Source organism: Cyclopterus lumpus, chromosome 6, assembly GCF_009769545.1.
Source record: "Cyclopterus lumpus isolate fCycLum1 chromosome 6, fCycLum1.pri, whole genome shotgun sequence".
In the NCBI taxonomy this organism is placed as follows: Eukaryota; Metazoa; Chordata; class Actinopteri; order Perciformes; family Cyclopteridae; genus Cyclopterus; species Cyclopterus lumpus.
The window spans coordinates 3,285,130-3,296,497 of NC_046971.1; the positions used below are offsets into that span (position 1 = coordinate 3,285,130).

General features: G+C 44.7%; 2 protein-coding genes across 2 annotated transcripts in view; both read right to left on the reverse strand.

Annotated features, from left to right (window-relative positions):
• Window positions 1-4,509, reverse strand: part of cav1 (caveolin 1) — an 8,268-nt gene extending 3,759 nt beyond the window's left edge. Inside the window, exons 1-2 of the mRNA XM_034535950.1 lie at window positions 4,121-4,509; window positions 3,001-3,168 (exon numbers count right to left, since the gene is read on the reverse strand). Of these exons, the coding sequence (XP_034391841.1) occupies window positions 3,001-3,168; window positions 4,121-4,156 (204 nt within the window). The 5' untranslated portion in view covers window positions 4,157-4,509. The remainder of the gene's footprint in view (window positions 1-3,000; window positions 3,169-4,120) is intronic.
• Window positions 4,510-7,117: 2,608 nt separating this feature from the next.
• On the reverse strand, window positions 7,118-10,909 carry cav2 (caveolin 2). Its single transcript, XM_034534114.1, has 3 exons — window positions 10,656-10,909; window positions 10,344-10,531; window positions 7,118-8,821 (listed from the first exon to the last, which is right to left on the reverse strand). Exons 1-3 carry the CDS (start codon window positions 10,806-10,808, stop codon window positions 8,671-8,673), a joined length of 492 nt encoding a protein of 163 aa, XP_034390005.1. The 5' UTR covers window positions 10,809-10,909; the 3' UTR covers window positions 7,118-8,670.
• Window positions 10,910-11,368: the final 459 nt, after the last annotated feature.

Consider the following 11,368-nt stretch of genomic DNA (forward strand, 5'->3'; position numbering starts at 1 on the left):
GAGGAGGAGGAGGAGGAGGAGGAGGAGGAGGAGGAGGAGCGAAGCACATTAATGGACCCTTCTGTTGATGTGAGTGCTTCGGTTAATAGTGTTTAGTTTAGTTCAGGAGGGATCAGGGTGATTGGCAGCAAGGCTCATGTCACTCATTCACACTGGAAGAAAAGTTAGTTTATACAATTCATATTAAGATGAAGTGCGTTTTTGCAAATGCTTCTTCCCCAACTACCTGCCAAATCTATAATTTCTTAGGAATCTGTGGTGTCGACGCGTGTTTTAACTCGTGCATTCATGCTGACGCTGAAAGAGTTTCATGAATGAGTCCGAAGAAGGCGCGAAGGGAACGCTCGGTTCTCACAAAAGCACCCCAAAATCACTCAAAAACGCACACAGAGTGACGCACACTCTACCACTGATCATCGGGAGCGTTTCATTCATTTAGAAATTTGACCCCGAATGACCTTTGATCAAACTTCGCTCACGACTCCCACTGGAGAAAACGATCTCCGGGGTGGAGCGTTTCCACTCGTCGTGTAAATGTATAAAAAGACCCACAAAAGAAGAAGAAGAAGAAGAAGAAGAAGAAGAAGAAGAAGGAGAAGGAGAGGAAGAAGGAGAAGGAGAGGAAGAAACGCCACATGCATGTCAGTAATGGAAGTGGTTTGATGTGGCCAGGTGATTAAGGCCAGCTGCAGCAGCAACAAGAGAACAGCTTGTGTTCCTTTACTTAAAGGAATCCAGTGTGTGTGTGTGTGTGTGTGTGTGTACACTACATACAGCATGTCTGCATGTGTGGAGGGGGGGGGGGGTTACTGGAAGGGATTCCCTGCATGTGTTTTTCACTGTGTTCACCAAACAGTTGGCAGAGCCGTCTCAATGACCTCAAAGCGCCTCGTGGGGCCCTGAGCATCGCGTGTTTCTTTAGTTTACAGCAAATGGCGGACGCAGTTTCCAGAAGCTCCACTTAAAGAACCGTCTATTCGTCGTTTTATATCTACATGAGGCGCATGAACGTTTTTTTTTAGGTGGCCTCGCAATCTGCAACTCCACCACTAGATGCCGCCACATCCCGCACAGTAGACGTTTACCGGGGGATCTATGACGCTCGTTTTTTCAGGTTTGTAGTTGTATTTTGGGATTCTACGAAAAGATTACTAACACGCTTTCATTTTTAAAAATAAAAATAAAACTATTTCTCTCAAACTGTCTGTTTGAACACATCTGTAGTCCCTCTCTCTGTCTGAAACGCTCTGTTTTTGTGCCTGTCTCTTTAAGCCCCGCCCACCTTCCGTGAAATCCCAGTTTGCTCTGATTGGCTGGCTAGAACAATACGGTGAACCTTAAAGGTTCTTCTCTGTCAAGCCACAGCTGGAGATACTCAGATATCGAAGATATATGTGCAAACAAGTAAGGCTTTTAAGAGATGTTCCCTTTGTGATGCCCTCAAAGTATCACAATGAAAAGTGCTCATCGGATCCACCAATGAAATCAAAGAATCCACATTCAGACTCAAGGCGACCTGTGATTGGCTACAACCCCAGACAGCCGCGATTTGCCGGCTAGCAGCTAACGGCGCTAACGGCGCTAACAGGAGCCGCGATGGAGCTCAACCGTCACTACGAGAATACGTCGTGTTTAATCCACTTGTCTGAACGTCTGTAACATGCAGCTGTAAATCCTCTGAAGTAGATGTTCATTATAAAAGAAGCCAAAGGGCTCTCCACAGTTCCCCCTGCAACATGTGATGTTCGTATAATTTCACCAGCGGTCAGTTTGAGTTGATTAAAAGAGGGGCGGGACAACCGTGAAGCTGCATTCTATTCTGAGACTGGAAGGAGAGTCTGACTCACTGTCACAATGCAGGAGAACAAGGGAGGGAGAGAAAGAGAGACGCTCTTGGTGAAGCTGTCCATGTGGCAGCGCTGGGAGGAGGGTACACTGTGTCTATCTTCACTCCCAGTTCACTAGATACCTGCCTCACCTTGACAATTAACAGCATTTGCACACGACCAAGTCAAACTGCGCATTGATTTGAAAATCAACCGTCATTTTAAAAGAAAATAATCCAACAGGAATCCAATCATCAATCAGACAGATGGTCATCATTTGGTGTCTGAAGGGCAGACAATTAAAAAAAAAGGCCACACATTGGCTGCTCTGACGCAACCCAAAGGCATTTTGGGAAGATGGGAGGAGGGGAGGGAGTAGAATGTGAGGGAAGGAGGGAGGAGGAGATGGGGAGTGGTGAGGGATATCCCCTGCAGACAGACCACTACTACTTGGGGTGTTTCCCTGTTTTAACGAGGCCGAGTTCAGGCATTTCAAAGAGATGACCCCTCCCGTCCCAAGCAGGGAGTTGACCCCCCCCACACACACACACACACACACACACACACACACACTCTGCCCCAGCTGGAGAGCAGGGCGGCCGGGCTCAGACAGCTGCTGCTCCCCCGCTACCGTGCAGGCGCGTCAGGTGGCGTCTCTCTCTCTCTCTCTCTCTCTCTCTCTCTCTCTCTCTCTCTCTCTCTCTCTCTCTCTCTTTCTCTCTTTCTCTCTCTCTCTCTCTCTCTCTGCTAAACACCTTTAATCTAAACACTTGCCGCACCCAGGCTGCTGTCTTATGGAAATAACTCCACTTCCCCAACGTGTCGTGTGCAACTGTGGGGGAAAAACAAAAAAATAAAAGTTGCGTTCCAACAACAGGAAACCATGTCACTGTTTCCTCTGCTGGATGCGCGTGCATCTCTCGCCATCGAGCCTCGGAGGGCATTATTGCTCCGTGTGCAAAAAGGTCCTTTTCCTAATAGGGGAAAGTCACTGAGGGAGAGCGCTGCTGGAAACCCAGTGCAGTGCGCCTCTGGCGCGCGCACCCGCACATAACTTCAGATTGACAGCTCAGCAGCAGCGCAGTTCCCCCAAAGTGGAGTTCAGTAGGGAGAAAGCTCTCCGTGGATGCACGTCTCACCCCACAAGTCCCCCGACCCTCCGGGTCCGACTCACCTTGACAACGTCGTCGTTGATGCGCTTCGGGTCCCGGTTGACCAGGTCGATCTCTTTGGTGTGGACGTCCTCCATCGTCTTCCCGGCCAGACTGTCGTTGTCCATGTCTTTGTTGTTGGGTTTGTAAATGTTCCCTTGTTTTCGGATGAACGGCGAATGCAGAAACTCCTGTGAAGGATCCGGAGGAGAGACAGAAAGAAAAAGGGAGAGAGAGAGAGAGAGTGAAGAGGAGGAGGGACAGCGTGCGGCGCGCTCAGAGTGGGAGAGAGACTGGAGCTGCGCGTTACCAGCCTGCCCCACAAACAGGGATGGGTTTAAATGGATAGAAAGTGAAGCACCACACCCCTCGATCCAGCCGCAAGGGGTGCTCACCACCCGGAGAGAAATCTAATATCCCGGCATGACATGCAGTCGATTCAACATGTCACTCGGGGCGTTTTCTAAGAGATGCGTAAAGACTCCAAATATTACATACTTATATATGGGGAAAGCTTTTTTTCTAAATATATTTAGTGATATTTTGTTTTAACAAATCGAGGATATCAGCCATATTTATTATGAATACTTGGACACTATTAAGTTACGTTTCCGTGTCCATCGCTTTAAAACGGTGTGCGTAAAAAGTAGTCCCGACAGTACTACTCTGTCCTTAGTGAATCTTTAAGTTTTAATCTTCTCATTTTAAGTCTACTGCTTCATTATTTAGTGTTAAAACTTCTTCATGATTTTTTTGACTGAAAGCTGACGAAATGGTTGTGGGTTTACTCTCCTCTGCGCTTTTACGCACGGGGCACGTGCACCTCCCTTGGCTGGTGCGTAAAAGCGATTCTCGGTCGTTTTGTTAGTATAGTTGTTGTTTTTTAGCAGGTTAAATCTCACACCCGCGTGCTAATGCATGCTCAGTGGCCCTTCACATTCCCCCGGCGTGTGTGGGAGAAAGAGTTCACGAGTAGGTGCCAGAAAATAAGATAAGGAAAGCGCTCTGGAGTTTAAAAAAAGAAAAGCATCCAAAATGTCCTACATGAAGGAAAATCACGAGCGAGAATAATCATCTCGATGGAGATCGAACATGTAAAACAACTCCTTTTGAAAGCGGCTTGGCACCACCGCCATACTGTACCTCTTCCTTTACGCCGTCCTTCAGTCCTCCTGTCATGCTGCTCTCCACTTCGAAGGGACCGGCGCGGCGGAGCAGGAGCGGGGAGGCGAGAGGAGGCTGAGTGGAGGGCGCGGAGGCGGAGTGAGAGGACCGGGGCTCTTCTCCCCGACGTCGTCTAGAGCTCCTGCCCTTTTGGTTTCCTCTCTGAACGTGACTGGAGTGGTTAATGCCGTGAGGGGAAACCTCCGGGTTGTCCTCGCCGTCACCTGTGAGCAGAGAGAGGGGGAGAGAGAGAGCCCCGGCTAGAGGGAAGAGGCTGACTGTATAGTGTTGTAAGTGGGACTTTATTTTAGGGATCGAGGCACGAGCACAATCACGGTTTTTGTTCGGTGAGGTGTGGGTGGCAAGGTGCGCCGCGCCTTCCGCCTGAGGGAGACCCGTTCAGGTACCCGAAGAGAGCCGGAACACGCGTCATCAAGAGAGACATTAATACATAAGAGCATAAGAGGAGCTTTCAACATGTATTTTTTAACCATTTCAGCAACTATAAAAAAAAAAAACAGACAAAATATAGTTTAAAATATAAGTCACACTCGGTGCGTTGACACTCAGCTGGTTGAACCCGTGCTGGTCACGCGGGTTTGTTTACATTCCTGCATCAACTCACTTTGGAGTGACAGCTGTTTGCTGGATGGATGTGATAAGAACAATTATTCTGGGGGTGACACAGAATAATGATGTTGGTTTGTTTTAAGGTATTTTGTTTGTTGACAACTCTGGTATGTCACGTGGAAGCTGAACCACGTGAGATATGGCTAGTAAATACAAATGTTTTACACAGTAGATCAGAACTAAGGTCATTTAATTACCAAAATCAAAATCTCACAATATGCCATCAAATATGCAGTTAAATATATTATAATAAAATAGATTAATATATATAAGAAATATATATATATATTATTTATATATAAAAACATAATACAAATATATATATATACATATATAACAACATAATAAATCAAACTCATTTAATAAAAAAAATAAAAATAATCAAGAATATAAATATGTCTCTTTGTTCCCTGGGTAATAAATTATGAAAAATAAATAAAAAATGCCTCCCCTTTCCATTGACAGTGTGTGTTTTACATGCTGCTCTTCTTGTTTTAAAGACTCTAATTGTTTTAATTGGTCTCTCATTCTCATTCTTCTGTTTTAATGCAGCAGTTAAACAATAAAGGGTGCAGTGAATCTAGTGAAAGGTGCTTTACACCGAATAAAAAAACCTGTTTCTGACAAAGAGGACGCTGCATCAGCAGTTTCAGAACATTCTCTTGTTTGAGAAACAACAACATGAAACAGCTCAAGGATTCAAAACGCTGGAACAAATACCAGAATAATCACGTCAGGCTCCGGGAAACAGAGAAAATGTCAGTGGACATGTGACACTTCTCCCGAGGCCTCGAAACTCCCAAACGTCGCTCTACGCTACGAGGAGAGGGAACCGCGGTTCCACGTCACGAGGATGTGACTTCAGACGGCTCAGATTAACCACGAGGCCGTCAGACACACACAGAGAGGAGTGTTTCAGGGCAGCGGCAGAACGGGTTTGTTCTCAGTCCGGAGGACGGCGAATGCTCGTCGCCGGGGACGATCTTCCACGATCTTCCACGACCTTCCACGACCTTCCACGACCTTTCAAGCCGCGTCGATCAACAGCGAGAGCAGGATGGAGCCGGTTTATGTGGAAGTGTTTCACATCTACAAATGAATGAATGGCACACGACTGGAGGATGAGGCCTGGATTGTACTGCACACATATAATCGTGTGGGAGTCCAATTTAGATGATGGTACATGTAGTTAACTCACTCAGAAGGAACTGATACCCCTCTGCATAAAGCTTCATAATATATATTTTTTATTAATAAATGTGTATAAATGAGTCTCTGAATGCTGTGTGAACTAACCCCTCTGCATAAAGCTTCATAATATATAGTTTTTATTAATAAATGTGTATAAATGAGTCTCTAAATGCTGTGTGAACAAACCCCTCTGCATAAAGCTTCATAATATATAGTTTTTATTAATAAATGTGTATAAATGAGTCTCTAAATGCTGTGTGAACAAACCCCTCTGCATAAAGCTTCATAATATATAGTTTTTATTAATAAATTAGTCTCTGGATGCTGTGTGAACAAACCCCTCTGCATAAAGCTTCATAATATATAGTTTTTATTAATAAATGTGTATAAATGAGTCTCTGAATGCTGTGTGAACTAACCCCTCTACATAAAGCTTTATAATATATAGTTTTTATTAATAAATGAGTCTCTGGATGCTGTGTGAACAAACCCCTCTGCATAAAGCTTCATAATATATAGTTTTTATTAATAAATGTGGATAAATGAGGCTCTGAATGCTGTGTGAACTAACCCCTCTGCATAAAGCTTCATAATATATAGTTTTATTAATAAATGTGTATAAATGAGGCTCTGAATGCTGTGTGAACAAACCCCTCTGCATAAAGCTTCATAATATATAGTTTTATTAATAAATGTGTATAAATGAGGCTCTGAATGCTGTGTGAACTAACCCCTCTGCATAAAGCTTCATAATATATAGTTTTATTAATAAATGTGTATAAATGAGTCTCTGAATGCTGTGTGAACTAACATGACCTCATAGATATCACATGAAACTTCACCACTTCATCACTCACATTAAGATCATTATTATTTGTATTATAAGTTTTCTGTAACTTATACTTATATGCAAAAGAGGAATTATGTAATGGTAACTTTTGGGGAATTTAGGAGAATTCTACAGTCACAAATAGAGGAAGTAACACAATAATTGTCTATTTTTTTTTCTTCTCCTTTATCAAAATGTACCAGTGCATGTTTCAGCCTGTAGCGCCTTGCCTTTAAAAGACCAAAATAGGACAAAGAGGGTGTGAGCTGGAGAACAAAAGACTTTCAGGGAGTGAAGAAGACACACACAGAGGACCGAACCTTCGATGGGAAAGAAAAATAAAACTTTATTTTTGTTTACGAGGAACAACGTTTGAGGCGAAATCTCCGAAACGAGTGAATCCACGAAGCAAAAACGGTTCAAAATAAAATGCAAAGAAATAAAAATCATTTTACAGACAGATACATGTCACATCGGGATTTAATTGCCTTAAAATCAGGAGTTTTTTTTTTTAAGTAGCTTTTTAGTTCATTAATTGGTTTTAACGGCACTTTTGTCGAATTTTGGGAAAAAATTAGCGACGTTAGCGACCGGCTTTTCTTTTCTTTGTTTCTCAGGAGTAATTATGACGGAAACACTCAAACGTGCCGGCGTTGTACCTTCAAACTTTTATAAAATCCACTGCAAAAAAAAACAAAACTATTAAAATAAAATAAAATAAAGAAATCCTCTTTTGAATGTAGAAATGTTAAACCCAAGCCCGCTAACTAGCGTTAGCACTGTAGCGATCGACAACCTTGGATTTTAAAACGTGTACCGGAGTCTCAGCTCAGATAAGCGGCAAATGGTGAGAATTGGTTGTCGCGTACATAATAAATTAGAACCAACATGTTAAAACAACTCTATTGCGTTTAAATGCCCAATATCATAGCCGCAGTGACGTCATCGCAGCAGATTAGAGTACAATAAGCCTGTAAATGTGCAACAAGCTGCGTCTTATAGCATTTATTATTCGTACGATCTCCTCTCAGACTCGGTTCAATACGTTCAACCTCGAGCTGAATCACTTGCAATATATACAATATATGAAGAAGCAGAAATATTACACCTCTCAGCCAGTCAGCAGTATGTTGGCCGATCCCACGGCTCTGTGGGCCACGAGATTATATTCTTCTTTTGGTCACAAAGAAACAACAACAACAACAACAACAACAACTCCATTTTGGGTGGCGCTCATGAGCTTTTCATAAAGTCACAAATTACTTTCAGGGACATTTACTTTCCTGACGTGACGAGTAAACCCTAAAGGCCGTCATTTAAGGTTTTGATGTCGATCGAGTCCTCGCGAAACATTGAAATATTTGAAGACGTCTCTTTCCCCGCAAATTATCAAATTAACGCTGAATTCTGACTAAGCGTAATTATTTTATTTATCGTATGTAATAATTTGAACCCAGTCGTCAGAAATAGATGTTCATATTGTCGGTTTCTGCGTAAAGAAATGTTGAAATAATATTAATAATATTATATATTAATACACGAATAATAATAATAATAATAAATAATATAATAATAGGAAGAAGAAGAAGAAACATTACAGGATTTTCTTGCGTAATGTTTGCGTAGTTTACTTTTGGGACACGGCGGAAAGTCCCGTGTTTGTCACAACTTTCGTACCACGTAACTTTAAATAATGGTTGCTGCTGTATGAGGTCACTCATGCAGTTTGCAGAAATGTTTTTTTTTTCCTGCCGACTGGGCGGATGAATTTATAGTTTTAAAAGTACGTTTGACTTTATGAAAATCTCATGAAACCGAGCGTCGAGTCGCTCCTTTTGGGTCCCGACTCTCCTCGACAGAAGAGGAGGGGGGACCCCCTTCAGTACTCGGTGGTCTTCACCCGGACGGAGGACAGGCTCTTTCCCACGCTGAGGAAGAGCGGCGTGACGAACGTGTCCGTCAGACTCCTCCACACCACCCGCGCCGGCGGTAAGAGCATCACGAAGCTCCGGATCAACGGCGTCACCAACCTGGGAGGACGAGGTCAAAAGGTCACTGCAGGACGGACGCTGGGAAAATGATGCGTTCAGTTTCTTTGTTTCTACTTTTCTTTAAATCCTCACTCCTAATTACACCTTTTAGGTTTATAATAAGTACATCTTTTGAGCTCTCATCTACAGGGGTGGAAATACAACTGATTATGCAGAATATTGAGATGTAAAAGGTTCCGCATTTTACTATCTAGTCCCCAGAAAAAAGAAATGTTGGCATCATGGTTTGTTTTAAACATAATAACATAACCGTGAGCACGTTACTATTGTAAATCAATAACAACCGCTCTTCGTGGACTTCCTAATGTAGCAACTTTAACGTGAAACAAAGTGAAACAAAGTGAAACAAAGTGAAACAATGTTTCACGACAACACAAACGGTGGTCTGCTGGGTGAAAGTCGTGTGTCTTTTGACCCATCCAGCACCCCTTCACACTCACACTGAGTGGACTTTCCCACTTGTTGTACTCGTTGTTAGACCACATAACACTAACATAACTTTAAAGTAACTCTTTTGGGGGTTAAGAAGGGTCCACTTTGAACGTATCCGTGGATTCCAGTAACATACAATGCTAAAAACACTTAACTTTCATGGATTTACTAATTCATATCCTAGAAATCGTGCCCCCTGAAGCCGCTGACGGGATGCAGTGTGTGTGTGTGTGTGTGTGTGTGTGCGTGTGTGTGTGTATTGACCGGCTCAGCTTCTATTGACGAATACCTGCGGCGGCTCAAAAGAATCGTCCCGAGCTCGCGACCTCACCTAAAAGGTGAAAGGTCACTTTCTCTATCTGCATCTGAAGAATGTCCCACTCTGGTCTGCAAACAGGTCTGTGATGACCCCCCCTCAACTACCAGTGGAGCTCAACATTCCTCCCAACTTTCCACAAAGCGCTGACTTCTGGGCATAAAGTGTTGTTTCATCAAGTGTTAATGAACAGCCTCTCTGGGTCGTGGTTGGAAACGTGTGCACGGTGTGGTGCATACGGGGACACCTGGTTTAACTGGACGCAGGCGCATACATGGACGGCATACGCATGACATCACTGTCCCAAATTAAAGTACAAAAACAAAGATTTTTTTTGCCTGGAAAAAAATAACTTCTTCTCAGCGTTTGCCAAAAAAGGCCCCGAGCGAGTATCTGCTGGAAAGAAACAGTTCCCACACATTTAAAACCTGCTTCTGGTGCACAAAACAGGCTTTTAAGTGACTTTATGGTACTGAAATATAAATTGTTGAGTCCCTGTAATACATCAATTATATTTACATCGGAAACTATTGTTTGCGGAACGTCTTTTATATATATATATATATATTTGTATATATTTTGCATCACTACAATGTTATATGTTTATTGGAGCTTTGACTATATGTTTATATTATAAGATATCTGTGCCCATAACTATTTATTGTTAATGGACATCTTTGGCACTGTGCCACACGCGCGGGGGGGGGGGGGGGGGGGGGGGGGTCAGGTTGGGGGGGGGGGGGGTCTCCCTACCAGATGTGGATGCAGCTGAGCACGGCGAAGACCAGCCCGAGGATGAACGCCACGGGCACGGCCAGCAGCGTGGTCAGCACGCGGTAGAAGATGAATTTGACCAGCTCGAAGGCGGCGTGGCTCCCGATCCACACCGTGTCGAAGCTGTGCGCGGACCCGGGCTCCGCGATGATGTCGTCGAAGCCGACCTGTTGGGAGCACAGCGGGCTTGGTGAGCGCAGTGCGCGGCTTGGAGAGAGGGGACGGGGTCGGTAGGACGCCCACTGGGTGCACTTTCACTTTCAAACGGAGACTCCGCGGTCAGACTTTTACCTTCAAGTGCGCGTTGACGTCGCTCGGATCCCGGTCCGGCTCCGCCGCGCACGCGCTCCTCGCTTTCTTCGACAGCATCGGCTCTATCGCCCTGTTGAACTCGTCCTGGTCCATGATCACGCTGCTGTCCGATTTCTCCCTCTCCAGACCCATGTTAGTGTGCGCGCTCTCCGACAGCAGCAGAGCAGCACGGTGACGGTGACGGTGCGCGCCGCGCCGCGCGCCACCCACCCCGCCCCCGTATGGAAAGCAGCGCAGCGTGGGGGCCGAGGAGACGCCACAGAGCTCCAGGGCACAGACCTCGGGCCCCCGTGATGACTGGCTCCACTGTCACGAGCCACGGACACCCAGCAGCCATCCGGGTTCTACACGTGCTCGTGTTAGCAGCCTTTTCCTTTCTAATCTTTACAAACTATTTCAGAGACATTTATTTATCATAAATAAATAGTCATGTTTTGTGACAATGTGCACTTTTGAATTATGACGCCAAAACATCAGTTAACCCCCCCCCTCATGTTTATTGTCAGGACTCACTGAAGCTAAGCGTGGTCACTATTGTTGCCGGGGCCTGAGCTCACTGTTCTAGCTCTTTGGGCCTGAGTGGATTCATTAGTCTCCTCTGGCTGCTTCGTGCTCTGAACAACGTCAGCCCACATTGTTCGAATAACTGCAGGCCCTCCGAAGCCTAAACAGGAACCACAACAGGAAGTCCT